General features: G+C 43.6%; 1 protein-coding gene across 1 annotated transcript in view; it reads right to left on the minus strand.

The window, feature by feature from the left end:
• The window catches only part of LOC144491556 (receptor-type tyrosine-protein phosphatase gamma-like), a 711,057-nt gene that overhangs the window by 227,208 nt on the left and 456,563 nt on the right, over positions 1-27,286 (minus strand). The window contains exon 6 of the mRNA XM_078209530.1: positions 9,889-9,955. Within this exon, the coding sequence (XP_078065656.1) occupies positions 9,889-9,955 (67 nt within the window). The remainder of the gene's footprint in view (positions 1-9,888; positions 9,956-27,286) is intronic.

Raw genomic sequence — 27,286 nt, forward strand, 5'->3', positions numbered from 1 at the left:
GTGGAAAGAAAGCCTTGGGGAGAGAGGACAATGCAGCAAAAGTGCAATGGGGAAAATGACAATGAGGAAAAAAGGGAGAGGGGGCACTGGGAAGAGAGGACCATAGAAAGAAAATGTCATGGAGAGAGAATGCCATAAGACGAGGACCTTGGGGAAAGGGGGATCTGAATAAAATATTGTTTTATTGATAATAAATGCATAGCACGGTGGCACAGTGGTTAGCATTGCTGCCTCACAGCGCCAGGTATCCGGGTCCTGCCTCGGTTGACTATCAAGGGAGTTTGCACATTCTCCCCGTCTCTGCCTGGGTTTTCTCCGGGTGCTCTGGTTTCCTCCCACACTCCAAAGCTGTGCAGGTCAGGTGGATTGGGTCATGCTAAATTGTCCCTCAGTGTCAGGGGATTAGCAGGGTGAATATGTGGGGTTACAGGGATAGGGCCTGAGTGGGATTGTTGTCAGTGCAGGCTCGATGGGCCAAATGGCCTCCTTGTGCACTGTAGAGATTCTATGACACCTATAGATAGAAAAGAGTTTTGTTAAAATATTTGTTTTTGAAAATGCATTTGTTTTCTACCTGCCTCTCCTCAGCTGTGAACAAGGGTTCAAGAGAGGGGCAACAAGAAGTGAAAGGGTCAGCAGAGGGACATGTTGAGTATTTTTGTATTCATTCATGGGATGTGGGCATCAGTGGCTGGGCCAGCATTTATTGCCCATCCCCAATTCAGTTGGACTGAGTGGCTTGCTCGGCCAGAATCAACCACATTGTTGTTGATCTGGAGTCACGTAGGATTTCCTTCCCTAAAGGACATTAGTGAACCAGATGGAATCGACAATGATTTCATGGTCACCATTAGGCTTTTAATTCCACATTTTTATTGAGTTCAAATTACACCATTTGCTGTGGTAGGATTCAAACCCAGGCCACCAGAGAATTCCCCGGGCCTCTGGATCACTAGTCCAGTGACAATACCACTACGCCATCGCCTCCCCTATGAGAGAACAAGGGGTGAAATGGTTGATGAGTGGAAGGAGACAAGGGAGGCAGGACAGGGAAGCAATGAGCAGGAGTGAGGGAGGGGGATATGGCGAGTGAGAGGGCTGGCGAGCTGGTGGTCAGAAGTGACAAGCAGGAGGTAAGTAGAAAGAATAAGTAGAAAGAGCACTTTTAGGTCAGCTATATTCCAGGCAATCAATAGGTTTTTAATGTAAAAATTACAGGTCAGGAATGTACATGCTTTCTTATGGGAAAGTAATTTCCATTTTGCACATTTTGTTTGTTTAACGTGCTGATTTTTAGGCACACATTAGGAGCGCTAAAAGAGGGATCACTATATAAATGCAAGAGTTTATTTCCAATAGTCTCAAAGTTATACCACAACCTATAGATCCTTTTCGATAATACAGTGGCACATCTTATAACACAGCCTTTTTGACGCACGTAAATTGCATTACAGTAGGGCTGTGAGATATTGTTTTTCCCACAATAAAAACGCCATAAATCATTTCTGCTGTATCAGAGTTAGTGGTATCCTAAACTGCTTCAGGATTGTTCCTTTGCTGTGTTGGCGCCCAGGGATTCTGACTCACAGTCAACGTAAACCTGTTGGATTAGTTAAAGATGGGCACCTGTGTGCTGAAGGGAAAATGGCAAATGGCAAAATAAAACAAAATAGTAGCTTCAGATGCTGTTGTTAAAAAGCAGGAGATACAACATGCTCTGCTTCTTTATTTATCCCTGGGAATTATGAATTGCTAAAGAATTAAGTGTGTTCAGAATTGTCTCTAATACTTTGACAGAAAATTAACATATAATATGCTTCACTTCAGTGCAAAGTGATTAAACACAACACGAAAAGCGAAATACTGCTGATGCTGGAATAAAAACAGAAAATGCTAGAACGACACAGCAGGTCTGGCAGCCCCTGCAAAGAGGGAAACCATTAACATTACCAATCAATTAGCTTTCATCAGAACCCAGAAAAGTTGGAAATGTAATAGGTTTTAATCCCCCGTACTCCACTCAACCAAAGTACTTCCCTTTTGTTCTTCTTCCCAACCCCCTCCCTTTTACTTGCTCAAAACCAAGTACATTTCTTACTTTTCCCAATTCTGATGAAAGGTCACAAGCTTGAAATATCGAGCAGAATACTCCCAGCCTCAAGGGATAGGTCCTGAAGGCAAGGCACATAGGGAAAATAGTTGAGTGCCATGGCAGGTTGGCAACTGCTGCTGTCACGTTGCTGAGTAAATTTCGTAGCAACATAGCTACCTGATAAATTGGCCTAGTCAGTCATAGATCATCATAGAACATCATCATAGAATCCTACAGTGCAGAAAGAGGCCATTCGGCCCATTGAGTCTGCATCAACCACAATCCCACCCAGGCCCTACCCACATATCCCTGCATATTTACCCATGAACCCCTCTAACCAATGCATCCCGGGGCACTAAGGGGCAATTTAGAATGGCCAATCAACCTAGCCCGCACATCTTTGGACTGTGGGAGGAAACCAGAGCACCCGGAGGAAACCCACGCAGACACAGGGAGAATGTGCAAACTCCACACAGACAGCGACCCGAGCCGGGATTCGAACCCAGGTCCCTGGAGCTGTGAAGCAGCAGTGCTAACCACTGTGCTACCGTGCCGCCCCAATTCTGTGAATGAATATTTTTTTAAATGGCCTGCCAGTCTGTTGTTTGAACCAAAGCTGCAATGAGGTCTAGAAGTGAGTGGTCCTGGTGGGATCCAAACTAAGTGTCAGTCAGCAGGTCATTAGTGAGTACTTTAGGTGTAATTTAAATACTATTGTCACAACTGTTTTCACCACTTTCTTGATTATTGAGAGTATGCTGATGGGGCACAATTGGCCAAATTGCATTCTGTCCTGCTTTTTGTGGACAGGAAAAATGTGAACAATTTGCCAGATGCCAGTTTTGTAGCTATATTATAACAGCTTGGTTAAGGACCTAACTAGCTCTGGAGCACAAGTCTTCAGCAGTACAACTGGGATGTTCTGGGGCCTATAACCTTTGCTGTATCCAATGTGCTCAGCCATTTCTTGATAACATAGGGAGTGAATAGAATTGGCTGAATGTTGTGATGTGGTGATCTCAAGAGGAGACCAAGATGGATCATCCATGGTGTTCTTCCTGGCTTTCCATGGAACATCTTCCAAAGTTATAGTAGATGTGCGGTAAATCCCGCATGCAAATTGAATTATTGCACATATTGCTTGCACTGTTTGTTGCATCAGGTTAATGTTGCATTGGCACAATGCAACATTAAAATGAAAAATTCTGCTGGTGAAGGCCGTGCAGGCAGAATGGAGGATGGATGCATGCACGAGCAGGGGTGGGGGGATGAAATTAAAGGTGCACCCAACTGAACTGTTCACTCCCAAATGAAGAGAGAGGCACAGCTGAGACATGTTCGGAGCCTTTCAATGACAATACAGGGAATCAGGAAGTGCAGAAATGATGCCCATTCATGCGAGACTAATCCTGCAAAGTGGCACTAATCGATCTCCTTGTTCGCAGCATGGAAATTCCCCAGAGTAATAACAAAGTCCTGGGAAACTGGGTCACTATTCAAGCTTCAGATGGCTGTTGTAAGTTGATGCTGGATGGTTCACAGAAGAGAGGCCTCAGCCTCCCCGTTAAATAATCTCATTTTCTGACAAAACAATAATCTCATGTTTATTCCAAAGAGTGCAGAATTAGAGTGCTGTGAATGAGGATTGCAACACTTGGACTGAAAGCAGCACTTCCAGGTGCCTGACCAAAGCAATATCATAGCAGTCGGTCTAGTTGGCTGGTGGTACAAGGGCAGTACCTTGATACGGACCTCACATTGGTCATAATTTCAGCAGTGAGTACTTACCAGCACAGGAACAAAGCCTCACCTTAATATGGATGTGGACCACCTGAGCATGACAATGTCAAACACTTGCTTGTCAGAAATTAAAACAGACATTTAACACAGACATTGCGCACTCATGGCCAGTCCTCGTCCTGGCCCTTGCAAAGTCCAAAATGCTCAAACACCATGAAACCCTCAAGGTCATGCATCATTGCTAATGGGGAGCACACTTTTGCTTCAGAACATCTCACTCTTAACCCATTGTTCTCCTCCACATTGTGTCAAGAAATGCTATGCATTTGCAGATCATGCTCAAAGGCTCTAATTCCTGCCAGAAATCATCATTTGGAATTCGCATCAGGTGAGGGAACATACAGCGCTGCATCTCTACTTGGTGACAAGAGATTTGTCCCCTTAATAGACAGAATTACAGGGTGAGGGATGCTGAAAGTTGGACCTTTGAATAGCAGAACAATAATTTTCCTGAGCTTCGTCACCTTGAGGTGACAAGGTTCCGCCACTTATTGGTGAGCTTAGCAGATGTACACTCGCAAAGTTGAAAATGTGGTTGGCTGACAGCAATGCACACAAGCTCTGAGTATGGGATCATAGCATGACACATCTGCTGAGAAGCAGAGAGCACATGGAGTTCCACAATATATGACCATTCTCCATGCAACAACACATCTCTCTTTCAACTTTCAAGAATGCAGATAAGATAGGAGAACACGTCTGCCTCAATCTTACACATGATGTGGAGATGCCAGCGTTGGACTGGGGTAAACACAGAAAGAGTTTCAACAACAAAGGGTTAAAGTCCAACAGGTTTATTTGGTAGCAAATGCCATTAGCTTTCGGAGCGCTGCTCCTACAGAAGGGGCAGCACGCTCCGAAAGCTAATGGCATTTGCTACCAAATAAACCTGTTGGACTTTAACCCTTTGTTGTTAAAACTCTTACTCAATCTTACACAACCAAGAATAAGCATGGCATCACCGTGCAGAGCATGTAACCCAAGGTTCGTTCCAACAGCATGCTTAACATTAAGGTCAAGGTATCACAGGTGTCATGATAGATCTGGGAAAGAAACACACTCTGGTGATATAGTGGCACACTACAAAGATGAGTAGTTCATGACAGTGACATCTGTGGTAAGTGGGGGTAGGGACCGTGGTATCACACCTGATTGACAGCAGCACTGCTCATCATAAAATGGAAGCATTTACAGGAGATTTGAAATGGGTGCAATTCTATTCACATTTGTGAACAAAATATACATGTTCATAGAAATCATAGAAACCCTACAGTACAGAAAGAGGCCATTCGGCCCATCGAGTCTGCACCGACCACAATCCCACCCAGGCCCTACCCCCATATCCCTACATATTTACCCACTAATCCCTCTAACCTACGCATCTCAGGACACTAACGGGCAATTTTTAGCATGGCCAATCAACCTAACCCGCACATCTTTGGACTATGGGAGGAAACCGGAGCACCCGGAGGAAACCCATGCAGACACGAGGAGAATGTGCAAACTCCACACAGACAGTGACCCAAGCCGGGAATCGAAACCAGGGCCCTGGAGCTGTGAAGCAGCAGTGCTAACCACTGTGCTACCGTGCCGCCCCTAAATGTTGTGAACACCCATGCCACCATTGTGCTCCAAAGTCTTTTTAACTTTCCTTACCCTACCTCTACATCTTGGTGCTTCCCCAACATCCACAGTGGAGGTGGAGGCAGCCTGCTGACCGCTACAGCCTGTTGTCTGCGATAACTTTTGCGGGCATTCTCTGGATCGCCGAGACTTGGAGGGTCCCAGCCTGCTTTGAGTGTCCTGTTGTGAGGCTTGTGCACCCTCCTTGACTTGTGAGCTGAAGGTGATGGGGTCACAGGAGAGGGGATTTGGATCAGCCGGAGAGTCTCGAGTCTCCTGGGAGGATGGTCACAAGCTGTCCATTTGCAGATCCTCCTCCCCATGGGTGTCCTGGGGGCTACTGGCTGTTTCCTTGAGGAGAAGGGGCAGCTGGAGTAAGATTGAGATGCCCTCCTTCACATGGCCACTGATGGATGCCACCAAGGGCTGCAACGATGGAGTGCTGTTGCACCAGTGCAGGAACAACGTCCTGGACAATTTATGGCAACCATCATTCAACCAACATTGACCTCAATGCTTTGGCATGCTGACACTAACACCTCAGACTGAAGATGGATGGGCTCCTCTATTGTCAGTTGCAATCTGAGGGGTGCAGTTGACATTCCTTCCTGATGTTTCCGTGATTGTCACTTAGCAAGTAGCTTGTAAGCAAAAAAGGTGTCAGCAACAGGTGTGTACTTTAGAAATAGTTTTTCCCAGCGCAATTGGGACTAGCTTAGTGGTAAAAACTGGGCGGCATGGACAAGTTGGGCCGAAGGGCCTGTTTGACGAATCTACTGGACTTTTATGAAGATGTCACTAGTGCGGTTGACAGAGGGGAACCGGTGGATGTGGTGTTTTTAGATTTCCAGAAGGCGTTCGATAAGGTGCCTCACAAAAGGTTGCTGCAGAAGATTGGGGTACACGGAGTTAGGGGTAAGGTGTTGGCGTGGATTGGGGATTGGCTATCTAACAGGAAGCAGAGAGTTGGGATAAATGGGTGCTTTTCTGGTTGACAGTTGGTGACCAGTGGCGTGCCACAGGGATCGGTGCTGGGGCCTCAATTGTTTACCATTTACATAGATGATCTGGAGGAGGGGACTGAATGTAGGGTATTCAAGTTTGCTGATGACACGAAGGGGAGTGGGAAAGCGAATTGCGTGGAGGACGCGGAAAGTCTGCAGAGAGATTTGGATAGGCTGAGCGAGTGGGCGAGGATCTGGCAGATGGAATATAACGTTAGCAAATGTGAGGTTATCCACTTTGGAAGAAATAATAGTAAATTGGAATATTATTTAAATGGAGAAAAATTACATCGTTCGACTGTGCAGACGGACCTGGGGGTCCTTGTGCACGAATCACAAAAACTCAGTCTGCAGGTGCAGCAGGTGATCAAGAAGGCAAATGGAATGTTGGCCTTTATCGCGAGGGGGATAGAATATAAAAGCAGGGAGGTCTTGCTGCAACTGTACAAGGCACTGGTGAGGCCGCAACTGGAGTACTGTGTGCAGTTTTGGTCCCCTTATTTGCGAAAGGATATATTGGCCTTGGAGGGAGTGCAGAGAAGGTTCACCAGGTTGATACCGGAGATGAGGGGTGTAGCTTATGAGGAGAGATTAAACAGATTGGGTCTGTACTCGTTGGAGTTTAGAAGGATGAGGGGTGATCTTATAGAGACATATAAGATAATGAAGGGGCTGGATAGGGTAGAGGTGGAGAGATTCTTTCCACTTAGAAGGGAAACCAGAACTAGAGGGCACAGCCTCAAAATAAGGGGGGGCCGGTTCAGAACAGAGTTGAGGGGGAACTTTTTCTCTCAGAGGGTAGTGAATCTCTGGAATTCTCTGCCCATTGAAGTGGTGGAGGCTTCCTCATTGAATATGTTTAAATCACGGGTAGATAGTTTTCTGATCGATAAGGGAATTAGGGGATATGGGGAGCAGGGGGGTAAGTGGAACTGATTCGCTTCAGATCAGCCATGATCTTGTTGAATGGCGGGGCAGGCTCGAAGGGCCAGATGGCCTACTCCTGCTCCTATTTCTTATGTTCTTATGTTCTTATGTTCCATGCTGTAAACCTCTATGACTTAACTTGGCAAATTAGCCATTCAGAAGTAGAGTATTATTTGATTTGAAACGTTAACTCTGTTTTCTCTCCACTGATGTCGTCAGACCTGTTGAGTATTTTCAACACTTTCTGTTTTTATTATAAGTCAGCAGGCCCTCAGTGAACATAATATCGATAAATTATTGTTATCCATTAGCACCCAATTAGCATATGTGTTATCTCTAAAACACAGAGCAAATTAAACCTTTAGTCGGCTTCTTCCCAGTAAGCCACAAAGTCTCATTACACATCAGCTGAGGTGTTTTATGTAAGATGTATATTGCATGACCTACAATTCAACACTGAGAAATTAGCTAAGGGACTGAAAGTAACTTGAAGAACTTATTTGCAATGCCCCTAAGTTTTGGCATTGAAACACTAAATTCCTTACTGGCACCCTTAACCATCAGTGGACCGTTCTACACACTTAAAAAACATAGTGGAGAGCATTATTTATGCAAACTTCTTTTTCTGACATACATCAGATCTAAAGGAATGACAATAGTATGTCCTAATAATTAACAATTAAAGATACAACTACATTTCTTGCTAATAGGACAATGGCTTAGCTTTGAAACTGTGTCCATTGTTAAGGCTACAAAGAAAGATAAATTACCCTATTAGAGAACAGCATGAATAGTTAAAAAATAATTTTTCACTTTTAAGAAGCTCAATACATCAGAACAGTATTAACAAGGAGCAAGGCGGCGAGGGCAAGGGAGCGACAGGCAGGGGCAAGGGAGCGGGGGCGGGAGGCTAGAGGGCAGGAGTCAGAGAGAGGGAGCCAGAGAGCGGGGGAAAGGATCCATGGGTATAAGGATGCGGGAAGGAAGGGAGCAGGGTACACATAAGAGACCAAGAAGGTAAAGCGAGCACATCAAGGTAGAAAGTAGGATGCAGTGGGTTTTGCTCGAGGGACTGGGTTGCAAACAGACGTTTCTGGAAAAGCCTTTACCTGCTGGATCTGGCAGTTCATGTCATCTTTCATCTACTGTGTTTCTCATTTTATGGAAATGAGAAATGGCAATATTTAGGAGCAATTATTCCATTTTCCCTTTATTTTGCTCACCAACTGTAATGGATCATTCCACTGGGTCTGACCCCACCCATCTCAGCCATTTCAACCTAATAGATTTTTTATACATAAATACTTTGCCCATTATCCTATTGAACTGCTCAGCACTATGTTGAAACTCCTTACGCAACTCTTCTTTTAAGCTTTACCTGACATTGTGGAGGCAAAATGAGGCCCGTTTATGAAGGCAAATGCTTATATGTGATTTTGATTTGATTTATTATTGTCACATGTATTAGTGTACAGTGAAAAGTAATGTTTCGTGTGCGCGATACAGACAAAGCATACCGTACATAGGGAAGGAAAGGAGAGAGTGCAGAATGTAGTTTTACAGTCATAGCAAGAGTGTAGAGAAAGATCAACTGAATGCAAGGTAGGTCCATTCAAAAGTCTGACGGCAGCAGAGAAGAAGCTGTTTTTGAGTCGGTTGGTACGTGGTCTCAGACTTTTGTATCTTTTTCCTCAAAGGAAAAGGATGGAAGAGAGTACGTCTGGTTTGCATGGGATCGTTGATTATGTTGGCTGCTTTTCTGAGGCAGTGTGAAGTGCAGACAGTGTCAATGGGTGGGAGGCTGGGTTGAGTGATGGACTCACGCTGATGCTTGCGCATGTTAATATTTGGAGTTGTCATTTACAGCTACACAAATTCTAATTTCCAAAATGCCTATGCAGACTCGAGGCATTATTATAGTTATTTCATTCCTTGTTCATGTTACTGGACTTCATACACGCAATATGTGAAACATTGTGAAATCGATATAAAGCTTTTCAAGGTGCTTAGATCCTTTTTGCCTTCCAGAATCTCAACAATTGTATTTCACATTAACAGTTGTACTAGAAAATAAATTATTTAAGGTTGTATTTTGTTCTCAATTACTGCATATGGAAAGGAAAATGTACTATTGCACCAGATGGATTCCAAAATGTTACAACAGACTTATAACAAAAGCTATGATGATTTATCATGAAACAAATTTAATTATTACATTATTACTTTTTCATGAAAAAATATTAAATGTTAATAGAAGTATTCTTTACAATATTTGTAATTACAAATGTGAACTGGAAATATTTTTACATACATTAAGTCTAGCAATTCTGAAACAAAGATGATCTGTGCACATTTAGTTAATCAGTAAATAACCCAACAGGCGAAGGACATAACTCCAACCACTTTTTTTCGATAAAAAGAACTCATAAGTAGCTTACTTACCATGATGCACGACCCCTTTCAGCCCCCTTATAATAGGAACCAGTGCAAGGTTGTCCTGGAGGGTAACCTATGTGTAAAGGATATGCATTCTGTTAAATTCTTCCAGGCAACAGATACAATTATCTCCAATTTTAATCTTTAAAGAAAAGATATTATCTGGCCACCAGCCCTGCTTTCAAAGTTATTCATGGAGATAACGCCGAAATTAAAAGTATAAAGAACTGACACTGAACAAATCTTACAAAAAAATAATTACGTTCTAGAGGTTCAACTACTTTTCTGGGAGATAGGTGAAATTCTCTCTGACCTCATTAAAACTCAGGATGATAGAACTTAAAAACACGTGCAGCAGAATCTCTCCACAATAGTTACTGTTACCATGTTTCTTGATATCCATTTGTCTCAGAAAAAATACAAAAATCTATAATGCGTTGATAGTGCTTAAGAAATTATGCACAATATTCTATACATGGTTTTGTAACTCATGTCATAAGCAAGATTACATTATCAAAAAACTTCAAGAAGTTATATTATAACTTGAACTTTTCCATAAGCCAAACGTATGCAATCTTTGTCAGTTCTGTTGCTTACCAATGAAAATCTTCAGACAGGTTTAATTATTAACGTGAGCAATGAATCTTGGAAATCAAGTTCATAAACTGTATTTTTCTCATTTGACTCAGTTGGTAAAGACAGAGAGATTAAGTTATGGCTTGTGCTCAGTAAGACAACCTGCCCTGCACCAACCTCAGTACCTCTGGCTGAAGGAAGAAGAAAACTATTGAGGGCATCCACACCTGTATTTGAACTTCAGGAACTATTTTTTTTTGGAGTTTATTTCAGTTTCTTATTTCGTGGTAACTTAGAAAATAAACTAGAAATGCACCTCCCACTGGAAGTGTCATTAAATAGCATTCAGAAAAGACTGAGTATGTAATGATTCAGAGGGGTTAGGCTGTGGGGAGACAAAGTTTTGAAGGGGAGAGCAAATTTGCATTCTTCAGACCTGGAAAATTCCATGGGGATCGTGGTGGAGAACAACAGAGTGAATGTGAGAGGTGAAAGACAAAGGCAGTTGTGTTGCAGTCGCTGACCTGTATCATGGGCTGGAATTTTGCATCTCCCTAATCCCTAGTAAGGTGGAAGACAATAGGTGGGGGGAAACGACGACCATGGAATGTGGCACCATGTCCCCACTGCAATTTTACCAGTGGTGGAGGGTGGTGGTGGGAGGACGGGGGGGGGGGGGGGGGGGGGGCAGAATGGATTGTGAATTAAGGGCCTTCCCAAGCTGTTGGTGGGATTTTACCCACAAAGGTGGAGGATGGCCCCTCCACATGAAATCTACTGTACAGCTGGCTGAGCTGTCAGAAGTGAGGGGGGGAACATGTTGTGCCCCCCCCCCCCCTCAGAGTCCCCCACCTGGCTTTTACACCAGAAGGCTGAAGACCAATCCACAGCACAAAATTCAGTCCATCCTTCTTAGTTATTATCAAATACAATGTTCCTTCTATACCCGAGGCCAACCACCTCAACTATTCCAATGCCCTCTTGGATATCTTCCCATCCTCTATCTTTCATGAACATGTTATGTCATTTCTCTCGGAGTTCTGCTGACCTACTACCTATGTTGAGACAATAGACCAGGAGAATCCTGAAGAATCTTTAGATTACGTATGCTGGAGAAGAAAGCAGAAAAATTGAATAAAATTCAAGAGATGCTGCAATTTCTTGAGATTAATTGTTCAATTAAGCTACAGATTTTTGCAAGGCATCAGAACTGGGACAGAAATGGAAGGTTTAAAGTTCCCAGATCATGGGAGACGAGAAGGAAATGTGTCAATGAAGAAATGGAAACAATGTTTTGATTTGTTTGCAACAGTAAAAGGGCTTGAAAGTAAAGCTAAATGCATTGTAGTATTGTACTTTATTTCAGAGAGTAGGTGAGGGAACAATAGAGAAAAACGTTTGCATATGGTGAGATGGGTGACGTATAGAACCTAAGACGTTAATGCACAAAATTGTAGAATAGTTCACACCATAGAGAATATTACAAATTAAAGAGTTGTTTTAACGCCACCAGACTCAACTATTCCAAGGTTTCAAGCTCAAGAAGCATTGATCAATATGTAATAGATTTACATTTAAAAGGTCAACTCTCGAGTGAACAGAGCCCTCTTGTACAGCCTTTTTAAAGACAGAATTCTAGTCAGTTTAATTGAAAACACGGTTAGCTAGATTACCAAGAGAAAATAATTCCAATCCACAGAAAGCAGTTGATTTTTTACAGAGAACTGAAGTCAGCATGATAAAATTAAAACTAGTGATGCCATAAGCAATGTGAGTGGAGGTGTCAATGGGAAAAAAAATCTGATCTTGCTGTTCGACAACAGGTGGTGAATTGTAAGTACAGTGGTAAATTGGATGTTAGAAAAAGACAGCAACTAGCCATATCTTAGGAATTCTAGAAAATCAAAAGAATCCAAAGCCAAATCAAAACCATCTTAGTCAAAGAATAAAAATAGTTCATAGAGGAATTGAAGCGCCTGGTAGTTAATGTCCACAGATCCCTGAAGATAGCTGGACAAGTTGATGAGGTACTTAAGAAGGCATATGGAATTCTTTCATAATACAGAACTGTTACAGTGCAGAAAGTGGTCATTTGGCCCATCGTGTCTGTACCGGTTCTCCAAATGAGCATTATGACTTAGCGCTATTCCCTGTCTTTTCCCTGTACCCTTGGCACATTGTTTCTATTTAAATAATGTAAAGCCTTTTTATATGCCTCAATTAAATCTGCCTCTACCACATTTCGAGACAGTGCATTCCATAGACGATTGCTCGAAGGATTAGAGGGAGGATGAGGAAATATATTTTTCACCCAAAGGGTTATGGGGACTGGAACTCATTGTCTGGAAGGGTAGCAGATGCAGACATCCTCATCTCATTTCAAAGTTGTCTGGCTATGCACCTCAAGCACCGTAACCTGTAGAGCTACGGACCAAATGCTGAAAAGTGGGATTAGGCCGAGTGACTCGTTATTTGGTCATCACAGTTATGATGGGGCAAGTGGCCTCTTTCTTTGCCATAAACTTCCTATGATTTTATAGAGCAGAAGAGCAATTTGAGATACAATTCGGACAGGTGATGTTGAACTTGAAGAAAAACAACACAACTTTGTTTTAAACTACATAAAACAACTGAATTTATACCACGTCACATTCACCAGCCCAACCGTTACCTCATGGGCTCCAAAGTACTGGGCCCATATTTAAAGAGTACCTGGTTAGTCATACACTCAATGAAGCCAGGAGATCTGCATTAATCCTCCAGAGTCTTTGCAACCATAGCTCGTCTTGGATAAGTTTACAGATATTAATACAGATACAGAAATTACGTCCCGGTGCATATGATGGTGCCTCCAGCATTGCCTTTCATTCAGAGTTAAGAAAGAATACTATTGGAGATACACCCATGGTTTGGCCAATGCAGTGATCCATGATTGCCAGCATCTTGACCTTATAGAGGCCCCACTGTCTCTTGCTGTACAGGCCCTCTTCCAACTGACAATGGATCCTTCTTGAGCTAGACTTGATGGGCCGAGTGGCCTAATGGCGGAGCAGACTTGATGGGCCGAGTGGCCTAATTCTGCTCCTATGTCTTATGGTCTGATGGAGACACTGCTCTTTGACCAGGGTAATGACAACAATGTGCAAGAAGTTTCCCTCTGACACTGCTTGCTATTACTATCTTCAAGCTTAAAGTTTATTTATTAGTGTCACAAGTAGGCTTAGATTGACACTGCAGTGAAGTTACTTCAAGGCTCTATAAAGAGACCATTACCATGGCAACATGGAAAGGCTAACCACGAGTGCTTGTTAGCCAAGACCATTCACCCAGAAGGATGAAGGTTTGGAGTTGGCTGCCAGCCACAAGCCATTTCCCTTGAAGGCGTCCACCTCTATCTCTGTCTGTTAGAAGCAGATAACAAATCATACAGAATGGATGGAACATGTCCTGGATCGTGATGTTTGTGAGGGTGGGGGGGTGTACCCATATCTGTAGAGGATGGGGAGGTGGGAGTATCAAACACAGATCAGGGAACGGTGGAACTAGCATTGCCATCTCCATCAGGCCGCACTACATCCCCAGATTTTCTGCGCAGAGTGCCAGAGAATCTGGAGAGAAAACTCAGCTGTGCAGCTGGTGAGTTACAGGCTGGTTTTCACACTTCAGCTAGCACTCTGTGCACAGAATGCAAAATTCCGCCGAGTGTGTGTCCGATCATCTATAATTGTATTGAATGGCAGAGCAGGTTTGATGGGCTGAATGGCCTACTCCTGTTCCTATGTTCCTATTATGATCCACCTCCAGGTACCTTCCATCACTTGAGATCTGAAATCCGTTACCATCCGCATGCCTACCCTGATCCTGCCTCTCCTGTGATCAGGGCCACCGGTCTTATCCCCCTCCGTGACCACTCCCTTCCCATGAGACATTAAGCTACCAGACTCTCACCTTGAACCTGCCACCCTACCATACTCCACTCCCCCCTCTGTTGTGACTGTTCCCTTCTATCATTGGTACCCTGAGTTCATCCCTCCAGAACTCCAGCAACACTACCGACATCCTCCCACCCCCATCTGAGACATTCCCCTCCCCCTTCCCAAACTCTGTTTCCACCACTCCTCTTCCCTGGAACTGTTCCCCTCCTGCCCTGGACAATCTACTCCCTCCCACTAAGTCTGCTACACCCTTTCACCTTCTCCCCACACCTTCCAGCCTTCACCTACCTTCCATGTCTACCCTCGGCGTCTCTTTTGCTGCCGGCACCCAATATGAGTGAAGTTGTGTGAGACCCCAAGGCGGCAAAAGCAGCATCGACTGGCCTCAAAGTTGTGGAAAAGGTGAAGCTTGCCAGATGCATACCACTTTTACACAGTCACAAAACTGATCATTCTAAATTCTCGCTGGTGGGAAATTTAACTTGGAGGGTGAACTTAATTCTGGCGATGCGGCCTTTTAATTAGCATGCATGAGATGCTAAATGAATGCAAATGAGGTCCCTGAAATTGTTCGTCAGGAAGCTCCACCCACCTTTAACTCATCTTGACCCACCATTGGGAAACAGATGCTTTGCCTCCTACCAAATGAAATGCCCCCGCCCACCACGATTTCCACTGCTATCCGGAGCAGTGCTTGGACTCTGAGCATGAAAATCGTCAGATTTGCCCAATCAGGAACAACAGAAGCTTAAAAGTGCAGAGAATGTGTTGTCATGTTTGAACACTTAGAAAAAAATCACAAGAAAACGCAACATGACTGAATTTAGAGTTCTCATTATACTGAACAAACCATCATTTCACTAACAATTGCCCAAACAGACACTACCAGACCAAGCTTCCACCATTCCTGTTTTTTTTTCCATTCTTGGGATGTGGGTGCCTCTGGCTAGATCAGCATTTATTACCCATCCCTAATAGCCCTTGAGAAGGTGGTGGTGAGCTGCCTACTCCTGCTTCTAGTTTCTATACTTCTTGAACCATTGCAGTTCATGTGGTGTAGGTACATCCACAGTGCTGTCAGGGAGGGAGTTCCAGGTTTTGATCCAGCGACAGTGAAGGAACGCAATATTTTTCTAAGTAAGGATGATGAGAGGCTTGGAGGGAAATTTCCAGGTGATGGCTTTCCTATATGTCTGCTGCACTTGTCATTCTAGATGGTAGTAGTTATGGGTTTGGAAGATGCTATCTGAGGAGGCTTGGTGAGTTCCTGCAGGCATTCAATCTCTTTCAAAGAACTTAAAATTCAATCATACCCAAAAGCTGCATGCCTGTTTAAGAGGCAGGAAATTGGGTATTTTTGAGCTATGTAAATGCTCAAATGTAGAATGTCTGAAAGAGATCTAGAGGGAGCATCTAAGCTCTCCAGTTGCTCCACAAGAGGAATGGAGGGTCCTCTAGGCAACATCTCCATCGATCAGTGAGAAGAGGTTGCTGAGGAGATCAATCTGCAAACTTAGCTCCCAAGTCACAGTTGCAATGCCGAAATACGTTTTATGACCTCAGCAGTGTTGTAAAGATAAGTATCCTATATCTTACCTCAATTACCCTCCCTTCACAACTTGTCAGTGCCACTTATCCATCTGATGAAGATCTGGTGTGGGATGGCTAAGTCAGCTGTGTGCTTGAAATGTTCAAGTACCTACCCCTTAGAAGTGAAGGTGAAGGCCACACAAGAGCAATGATCGCAATCAAGACAGTACAGTTTTAGCTGCAGACAAGTGAATCACAAAGTGGAGACTCGGGAGTAGTTGAGCAAATTGACAGATCAGAAGCAACATAGTTCATGGACATCAATAAGTAATGCAAGGTGTTACAGACAGGAAAGAAACAGGCAAACGGTAGTTATTTCACCTCACCACCTGTCCATAAGCAGAAGGTGTTTTGAATTATTTTGTTTTCTCAAAACCTCGGTTTGTGTGATGCAATTGACTAATAACCCACAGCAAACACACAATTTTGAGAGTCCAGAGTCAAGATCCCAATGAGGAATTCTTTCATTTGGACGTTTGAATTCAGCTGGCTGAAGACCGGAGTTGTTGAATTTGCTTTACATTGGTGCTGATACTATATGAAATAGGTACACAGAGACTGGGCCAGTTTTACAAACAATGATAGAAAATTTTCCATGGTAAGAAGTTTAACAACACCAGGTTAAAGTTCAACAGGTTTATTTTGTAGCAAAAGCCACACAAATGTGCTTTTGCTACCAAATAAACCTGTTGGACTTTAACCTGGTGTTGTTAAACTTCTTACTGTGTTTACCCCAGTTCAACGCCGGCATCTCCACATCAGAAAATTTTCCAGCAGAGACAGACTTCAGGAGCAAGCTGTTGTTCTGCCTGGATGGCTGCTTTTTGGTAGTTAATAGGTTGAATGTTAAAACAGCAGACTGTTTTTGAGGATAAAGATATAAGGCAGAATTTTCCATCTTTTGACTCAGTGTCAATTCAGGTGGGAAAAGTGGGATGTAGCCCGCTGACTCCAAGCTGGCTTTTCCTGCCATATTTTTTGACACACACTCACGGTGGCACAGTGGTTAGCACTGCTGCTTCACAGTGCCAGGGACTCGGGTTCTATTTGTAATAAAAGTTTATTTATTACAAGTAGGCTTACATTAGCACCGCAATGAAGTTACTGTGAAAATCCCCTAGTCACCACATTCCGGCGCCTGTTTGAGTATTGTCATGGAAAGGGTGCGTGTCCTGAGTTTGTCCATCTTTTCTGAAACTTGGCCACCTTCCTTGTGGATGTCCACACTGACCAAGCGATGTTTCAACTGGAATTGGAAGCTCCAGCTCAAAAATTACAAAAAAGGGTCAGGTCGCAGAAATGTTCATGGGCAGCATTGCTGCTGACTGGAAGATCTGGGTCTACCAATGTTGTTCATGTCGCCAGTCACAAAGACCTTAAATTTCAACCAACCAATGGAACTGGTCTCCTTATTTTACCCTTGTGTACACTCTTAAGAAACATAATATTGGTATCCAAATAATTTATTCTAATTACCCTGTTCTGGGTATTTGACTCCACATGTGCCCCATTCTGACACAGCATTCTGATGGGTAGTTTCTGCAATATTTATTCAGAAAATTCAATCCCACATTCGATGCTGGATTTTGATGGATTTTAGTTTAATTAGTAGTTTTCCACAAAGGTCCCAATTTAGCTGATCTCAGCAGTGGTGCTATAATTGGCCTCAGCACCAGGAAATCTGGCCAGGTTTCCTGCTTCTGATCACTGTCTCACAACTTTTACTCAAAGTGCACATGTGGAGCTCGAGTGTAGCTGGCTACATGTTGTGATTGACTCTTTTGTGAAAACGTCACCATCTGGGTTTATAAATCAGAAGAGGTACCAGAATGTAATTAGAAACCTGAGAATTCAGCAGTCTTTGAGGGAGGAGAGAAATCTTGGTGGAAACAGTACAAAGTATTATTAATCCCATCCAGTGATATTCTAATCACATACGATACGAAGAAATTACAATCATGCTACTACAAGTTCTCAAGGGTTGATAACTTCTTGAGGTGTAAATTATTTTTTTGAAAAATCGAGACAACTATTCTCTAGCCAACTGAAAAGAGAACTCAGGATGTGCCTCAGCAAGGCCTGAGAAGACACACACTGATAAGCAACAGCACTTTGCCCAAGTACGGAAGCTAAACACAGCATTATTGAAAGCCAGACTGAACCACAGCCCGGAGATTATGTGCAATTTTGTGACCAAGCCTGTAAATATGAATAGAAACATGATGTGTTTTTTTCCATACAATACCAAGAAACTTGCTCATAAGAGGGCCAGAATTATGTGAGGCAAAGTGCTGCTCTTAGAGACTACAAGATTTCTCTGAGGACAATACTGTCTGTTGGCAACAACAGCAATCTGGTGGTCTCCTGCTAACCCAAAAAGCAACCGGGCTGACACAGCAACAAAAGTGTATAATTTTCTCACATTGATGCCAAGTAATATGTTTTTGAGACACAATAGGAAAAAAATGCTCAACTTGCACACAAATTTAAGTGCTGACAACACAGTAGCATAGCAACAGGAATAAGCCATTCAAGATCCTTGAATCGGTCCTGTCATTCAACGAAATCATGGCTGATCTGTATCTTAGCTCCATCCATCTGTTTTGACTCCATATCCTTTCCTGCCATTGTCCACCCAGAAACCTTTAACACCAGATTTAAAATTATTAATTGAACTTCTTTTCGTGGGAAAGAATACAACACTTTCTACCATCATCGTCGGCTGTCCTTCGATTTGAGGGTCACATCTCCTTAGGGTCGTGGGTTTCTGCCATGGGTCTTTATGTGCCCGAACAGGCCAATTCTCAACTCACAAACCTTTGGGCACATGGGGCAGGATGAGAGGGGCAGAATTTACTACTTTTTTTTTCCTCCTCTGTCACCACTTTGTGACAAGTTGCTGGACAAGTTTGTTGCCATGTTAAACAATTGGTAAGCCAACTCTTCCCAGTCAGTAATGTCAATGCTGCCATTCTTCAATGAGAGCTTCAGATTAGCTTGAAGCGTTTTCTTTGTCCTCCCCTGGAACGCTGGCCATTTGAGAGTTGCGAAAACAGCACCTGGTTGTGGGTGGAAACTCTTATCAACCATCCAGACACAGTGTCCAGTCCATCAAAGTTGATTTTTTTTAGGAGTTTTGCCTGCTTACTTGTGGATATCATAGATCACAGAATCCTTTGAGTGCAGAAAAGGCCATTTGGCCCATCGAGTCTGCCCCGACTCTCTGATAGAGTAACTTACCCAGGCCCTCTCCCCCACCCTATCCCCGTGACCCCACACATTTCCCAAGGCTGATCCATCTCATTTACACATCTTCAGACACTACTGTGCAATTAATCGTGGCCAATCCACTTAACCTGCACATCTTCCGACTGTGGGTGGAATCCAGAGCATCCAGAGGAAACCCATGCATCAAGGGGGGAACATGCAAACTCCACACGGATAGTCACTCAAGGCTGGAGTTGCACCCGGGTCCCTAGAGCTGTGAGGCAGCAGTGCTAACCACTGTACCACCGTGCCGCCCTGACTTCAGGAAAAATACTAGCATTTGTTCAATGTTCCTCTCTCAAAATCTAGAGGATGTGGCAGAGGCATGGCTGATGTAATTTCTCTTGCATTCTACTAGCACCCTTTACATGAAGAAATGTTTCCTAACTTCTCTCCTAAATGGCTGGCTCTGATTTTAAGCTTATGTTTACTTTACCCAGACTCCCAAGCCACTGTAAAAAATGTGCAAGATTGCACTGACTGTTCTACATTGGAAGATGTCAGCCAGTTTTATCTTTTGCTATCAAGACCCTTCAGACCAGACACTGTTTATAATTAGCAGAACTGTAATATAGAATAGCGTTTCCGTGTTGCGCAATATTTAAATTATCCAGCATTTTCTGTTTTTGTTCAGCATCGATGTGGAGATGCCGGCGTTGGACTGGGGTAAGCACAGCAAGAAGTCTCTCAACACCAGGTTAAAGTCCAACAGGTTTATTTCAGGTTTAATCTCACTAACTGTCCTGGCTGGAGACAATACACATCTCTTTAACCTGTGCTTAACCCTCTCTCCACTCACATTGTCTTTACCTTTAAGACTTGATGACCTGTAAAGACTCGCATTCCAACCATTATTTTGTAAATTGAGTTTGTGTCTTTATATGCCCTGTTTGTGAACAGAACCCCCACTCACCTGATGAAGGGGCAGCGCTCCGAAAGCTTGTGGCTTGTGCTACCAAATAAACCTGTTGGACTTTAACCTGGTGTTGAGAGACTTCTTACTTTGTTCAGCATCCACAGGGCTTTGCTTTTTTTAAATGATCTGATCTATTTAGGGAAGTTTGTAAAATGTTCTGGACTGACAAAATGATGCAGAATGCTGAATTTCCATGCAAGTCATTAAGAAATAATCGGTTATGGATCCCTACACAGTGGAGTTCCTGTTCTCCACGACATTACAAGAAGAAAGCAGAAAGGTACAGAGGTATTTCACTTTTGATGTACCAGAATTAGCATCTAGAAGCAACAGGCAACAAAGATGGTGACGCTCATCTCAGACAGAGCTAGCTGGTAAGGAACACAATGAATAGGACCTCCAATTACAGCTTCTGCACTTTCACATTCAGGCACTTTCTGGCCTGCACAGATGCATCAATCTCTCCAAATAGGCTTTATGGAGGAAATTATTTTACAGTCAAGGTACATCTCAGTGTCACCGTCAAATCCCATTCCTCTACTGCTCAGTAACATAATATATGCATGTAACAAACACACTTTGTTTCTGTAGAAGGCTTGGATGGTCCGTTCCCGTGCAGATTTTACATATTATACATACATTGGATAGAATCCTATCAGAATTTGGCAGAGTGTCAGATCTGGTGAGAAAAATTGAGATCCTGGCCGACGCTGCCAGCGCGATTTCTGATTGAATCTTATGTCTAATTAGTAAAACTTTTTATGCAAATGGGAATCACACCACGCTCACTCTCTCGGATTCGCCCCGCCCCGTCACAATGTAATTGCTGCAATCAGTGGGGAGAGCTTCATATAAATGGCTCCCCAACACGTGTTTCACATCTGTCCCAGGGGATGGCAGTCAAGAAGTCCGCACCTCGCTTGTCGGAGGGAGCCCTGACCAGAATGCTGGATGGTGTCCACTCTACCCTGCTCCAGGAGAACACCATCCAGAAAGGTCACCAGCCCCACCAGGGATACAGCGGCAGCCCTCGAGTGCCAGTTCACTGCAAAAGGAGAGAGGACAGCAGTGCCGAAAGAAGGTGAACGACCTGCTTGGCTCAGCCAGGGAAAGTGAACCACTCCCAGTCTCTCTCTGGACCCTTTGCACATCCCTCGCACCTCAAACTCCATCTCTCACCCAACTACCTCGGGCATGAGGCCCTCCTCCCACAACCACCATGCCCCCCCCCCAGTAGCTGCCATGCTTCTCAAACTCCAGCTCTCACTGAAGTCCCATGCCTGCCACACCTTATCACCATCTTTAATCTCACGACTCCTGCCTACACTCTCCCATCTGTGGCATGGCAGGACAAGCTGAACCATAACAAGCGTGAGCGGGCATAGCCAGCCGGAGTCCTGTCAGAGTTCAGAATCCTCACATCTTTTGAAGAAAGAGTACTAAAGCTAACCAGGGAGGAGGAAGAGTGCGCCTGTGCTGATGGTAAAATGGGGAGAGCACACAAACATGAGAATCCTCGAAACACACTCATTTCTCAAGTGAGTAATCAATGTTCCCTCCTTTATCCACTGTAATCTACTAATGCCATCTCCCTTCTCCTGCGGGCAAAGCAGTTGAGCAGCCCTGACCATCCTCTCAGCCCCTGAACCCTCCAAACGTGAGCAGCTCTGACTGAGACTTCTCAGACCCTACTATACATCACAGCTGTCACCTGCAACCGGCATCAGTGCAGACACTCACACTTTGGTGGGTTCACTAAATAGACAGGCTTCTGGGTCACTCACTGGTGAGCACCTTACAGCTGAAGGTCTACAGTAGATGGAAGCAGGGATGCCCCAGGGAATCAGTACTCGGAGGGATGCCGGAGGCTAGGACGTTGCTGGGCCCCCGGCCAATGACTTGCCCTGGGTCTGGTCTTCCCAAGCTGATGGAACTGCAAAGGCAGAGTCAGGTCATCAGGAAGGAAGGACAGCATCCCTCCTTGGACTGCATTGCTGACTGGTGGAGTCCCATCACCTTCTGTCCAAGGATAAGGTGTTGTCACTCCTACGCAAAGAAGCTAACACTGACGGTGGCATCCGCGGTGGAGATCTTGGCACAGGACATGCACTCCATGGCAGGAGTTGTCTCCACCATGGTTCAGCACATGATCTCCTTGTCTTAGGGCATGAGCTCCATGGTGCAGGGCTTCAACTGCATGGTGCAGGCACTTGTGGGAATCTATGAGGACCCGCACCAGAGGATGGCAGGACTTCTGGGGTTTCTCATTCTATTTTCTTCCCATCCATCTACCTGATCTATGTCCCTCATAATTTTGCACAACTCGATCAGACCTAAACATATATCTACTTATAAAATATATACAAAAAGGTTACAGTAATATATATGGATGGGATTAGAAAATATATTCATGACAAAGCAAAATCAACAATTCAGCAGTGTGGAGAACAAAGTATTGTTTGTTTAGATGTACAGTGTTACCATTGCTATACTTCATGACACCATCCAGGACAAAGTGGGTAGCATGGACCATTTACTAGACTGCAGCAATTTGCCAAGTCTGCTATGGCAGCACCTTCTAAAACTGGACCTCTACCATCCAGAAGGGCATGGGCAGCAGATGCATGGGGACATCACCACCTGCGTATTCCGCTCCAAGCCACACACCATCTGGACTTGGAAGTATTGCTATTTCTCCATGTCGTCAAGTTAAAAACTTGCTGAATTTCCTTCTGGAGTGTGCCTAAACCAGAGGGATTGTAGTGGTTCAAAAAAGTGGCTCATCATCACCTTCCCAAGGGCAACTAGGGCTGGACAACAAATGCTGGCCTTGGAAGCTATGCTCACATCCCATAAAAGAATGAAGGAAAATTTCTATTACATTGTTGCATCTGCACCACACTGAAAAGGCTACTTACCTTCATAAGGTGGGTGGACAGTACTCTAAAGTATTCCAGTGGATGGATTCTTCACAATTAATTAATAGCATGCTGCAGCTGAATGAAAATCTATACTAATCCACTTATAATCATATCTATAATTCACTCCGGGCATCTATTATTCCCTGGTATAAATGTAACGTTAAAGAAATACCATCATTATACCCAAGCGAATAATGGTAAGTTGGCAACTGAACATGTCACATGATTAATAAATTATTTAAACAAATTGGACCCATCATGCAGAAAGAATAGTTCAGTCAGCAACAAAAATGTCTTCCTTTTGTGGCTTTTTTCAGCTAAGTGCCACGGCCTTGGGAACATGTCACATACAAAATTCTCTTTCACCATAGCTGTCGTCAAACAAAGCGCATTTGTAGCATTCTTTTAACCTGTGATTTTTAGATTTTATATTTAACAAAGAAGAGAAAAGGCAGAAGTTTTCTTAAAATCAACTACATGTAGCCACCAGCTTCTTAAGTATTTATACTTCAGAAATTGTGATAGATTTGTGTTGCTGTAGAGGCCTTCGTGGGTTTAGCGCCATCATCTTGAAAGCAACCAGAACAGTTTTTCTTTCATGGGAATTGAATCAAACAGCCTTTTATCTATTTAGACAGGAGGATAACACAGATAGAGCAAAAGTACCTTCTTGTAACCTGAACAAGTTATTCTTCTTTTGTACGTACACATCTCCAATCTCTTTGTAGGTGGACCATGCAAACACTTGATGCGATATGGCCCAAGATGAACAGATAAACTACTTTATGTTATTTAAGAGCCACAATTGATATGAGGTGTTTCTAGTTTGCGGAACCAAGTTAACAAATTGTTTATTGCTTATTACTTACTACCTACAGGGAAACAACATCAAAAAAAGCTTCTTCCAGGCAAAACAGCAATTTACCTGTACTTTCAATTTACTAAACTGTACCTGCTGCTCACAATGCAGCCCTCTCGTTTTTAGAAAGACTAAATGCAGATTGAGTGACCGCTTTGCAGAACACCTCGGTTTGGTCTTCAAGTGTGACTGAGAGCTTCTGGTTGTCTGTCATTTTAATTCCTCACCTTGCTCTGACTCTGACTGCTCTACCCTTACTTTCCTGCTGTGTTCAAATGAACCTCAAAGTAAGCATCAGATTAGTCGGTGAGATTCTCTGGTCTCCTCCCAGCGTTTTTCTCAGCGGTGGGAGGTGGCGTGCCATTCGCTGGTGACGGGATCTTCTGGCTCTGCTGCTTTTAATGGAAATTTGCATATTTGCATTGAAACCACCCATGCCACTGGAAAACCAGCAGTGGGGTGGTGCACTGCCGGCAGGACCAGAGAATCCCGCCAGCATGAATGGCCGGAGAATTCCGGCTACCATCTCATCTTTTGATTCGGTACTTTACAGCCTCCCTGCCACAAAAGTGGGTTCAGGGATTTCAGTTCGTTAACTCTGTCCCAGTTTCATTTCCTTTTCCTTTGCTGTTTTTGGTTTGTCTTTTTTTCCCTTCTGCTATTAAACAGCAGGTCTTCGTGATTCTCCCATTCACACTTCCTCTGGACACATTTTTGTTTCTTTATTTCCCATTGCCACTTCCTCTGGTCTTGAACAATCAATCCTTTTGCCATTTAATCTCTCTGTCTCCCACTGTATCACAGACTTTCCCTTTGGTCCTATTATCTTTTAACCCTCTTTCACATGCTTAAAACATATTACATCACCAGCTTTTCCCAGTGAGGGGATACGGGTGAGGGGTTGAGGAGGATGAGGGGTGAAGGGATGAAGGGTGAAGAGATGAGGAGCTGAAGGGGTGAGGATGAAAGGGATGAGGGCATGAGAGTGAGGGAGGGATTTAGAGTGGTCAGAATGTTCACTTATATAGAGGTGAGCCACTGATTGCATTGGAAGTACCGGACCGAGAATCTGGGAATGGAGGAGAGTCTTTTAAGCTCTTGGCCCCAGCCTGTGCCCATTTCTGCCTCTTGGGGCCTGGACCCCTGGAGAATCCACCTAGCAGCAGAAAACATAGGCGGATCAGAACAGCAGGATTAGACGTCTCCTGATTCCTGCCTCTGACATGAAAGTCCAGCCCATGAAGTCCAGATCATCTCCGACTAATGCTCCCAGTCCAAAGTTATCACTTTCACATGGAATTGGAGTCTAAACCAAGATCCAAGGAGATAGATTGAGAGCTGTCAAAAGTGCCGCTGACTGGGCAACTTGACCATACTTTGTGGAATGCGAAAGAGTTGGACTATGGTTTCATTGTGAACTTTGGAAGATGATAGATAATACTATTACTAGTTACAGGTAGGATATTGTAGCTATTAATATCCATTACATATAGAGACGATTACTTTGTTAATACGGAGAACCTGAGTGAAACCACTTTACAATTAGTAATCAGTGCAATTTCAGTGAGTTATCGTTAGCTACTGGTGGAATCCATGGCCGGAACCTTCCAAGCAGCAGCCATGATGAGCGGATTGCTGCTGTAGTCAACGATTCAACTGATCCAATGCTGCTGAGCATTTCTTTTGCGATCTTCTAACCTGACTGTCAAAGAAATGCATAACACAATGTTCCTCAGGAAACTCCATCGGAATGGAGTAGTCAGGTTGGGCTGGGAGTATAGTTGGGTGTGGGGGTGAAAGGACAGTTGTTGTGTCTGATTAATGGTTAGTTGGGTTAGTGACACATTTGGGCCAGTTTGGGGGATGAGTTGGGAGGTAGGGAGTAGAGGGGTAAGACCAGGGTGGAAGGGTGTGCTATTGGTTGGCTTGTGGGTAGTTGGGTCCAACCTCGGTGGGGGAGACAGGTGAGTGGTAGTGTCAGGTGGTAGAAAAAACATTAAAATTTGAGAAATGATTGGAACTGGTCTTGTATACCTTAAAATGGAACTCCAGTTCTGATCAATACTTGTCATTTCCAAGTTTTATTGTTTGTTCCTTCTGGGGAGGGTGGTGTTGGGGGTGATGGTGCAGTTATGTATTTACCCATGTGCTAGTGTAGGTTTTAAAATGTCTAACATTTCCTGGATAACTGTACAGTTACTCTACAGTTAACAGAGTATATATAGTTAGTTACCCTAATTCAGAATCAGAGACATTCGCACAAGGTCCAGGGAACAGAGAGTATTCCTTATCAGATGTTTAAACTTCCCGGGCAATTCCTATGCAGGTCTGTGCGTCAGGACTTCCACTGGGTCTCAGTGTGCAACTTCAGATCTAGAGACAAGAAGAACTGGCCTGAAGTTTCTTCCACCTCTGGTTCTCTCTCTGTGAATCCCACTTCAGATTCCTTACCTTCAGTTCCGCCTTTTTTTTTTGCTTGCTCACTGGGATCCTCCAGATTCATCGAACTTGGAGAACAGCCAGAAAACCATGAGCAAAATCACTCAGTTACAGGAAAACTAACCATAATAAAGTAAATGCAATGATATTTGTAGAAGTTATATGATCATATATGTGATTGGCATTATATAATCAAATATTATGTAGCAACAATGTCAGGAGTCAAACATCCAAAAATGCTCCCAATCAGATTTGGCAATCTTACCTCCAAATCATTCATTTTTGTCTATAATGTGCAGGTAATTGCAAGAGCCTCAACAACATTGCCTTCTTTAATTAGGTGCACAAAAGCTGCTGAGAAAAGAATGTCATGGAGCAGACAAAGCATTTGTTGTTGGATCCTATCATTTTCCCTAGGCACTTCACAGCCGTACTGTAAATGAGTTTGTTGTTTTTAAAGTTGTTGAAGAATCAGTTGCTGCTTTGTCAGCAAAATATAAGGCATTTAATGAAGCAAAATCACCATCCTGAACTACATTATTTAGGCAATAACTACTGTTATGATCCTCAGCCAGACCCCCAGGTTGTTTGTGAGATATGTCTAGGGTCCAGTAATGTTTTGTTTAAAGTAAAGAAAGTTTGAGATTCAAGACATTTTCAGCAAAGAAAGCCACACGATTCCTCGGGTTTTGAACAATCAAAAACAAACTTTACTACACAAGATGAGAAAGATAAAACGATTTACAATATCTCTCTTATACTCTAACATTCAGGATAAGTCTGAGGTACATGTGAAATAACAAGTCAACCGTGGTCAAACACCACACTGAACAATAAATGGCAGATGGGACCAAGACAGAGTCTGTGGATTTCTCAACATCCCACCCAAACATTAGTCAAC

The sequence above is a fragment of the Mustelus asterias genome, chromosome 3 (genome assembly GCF_964213995.1).
Source record: "Mustelus asterias chromosome 3, sMusAst1.hap1.1, whole genome shotgun sequence".
Lineage (NCBI taxonomy): Eukaryota > Metazoa > Chordata > Chondrichthyes > Carcharhiniformes > Triakidae > Mustelus > Mustelus asterias.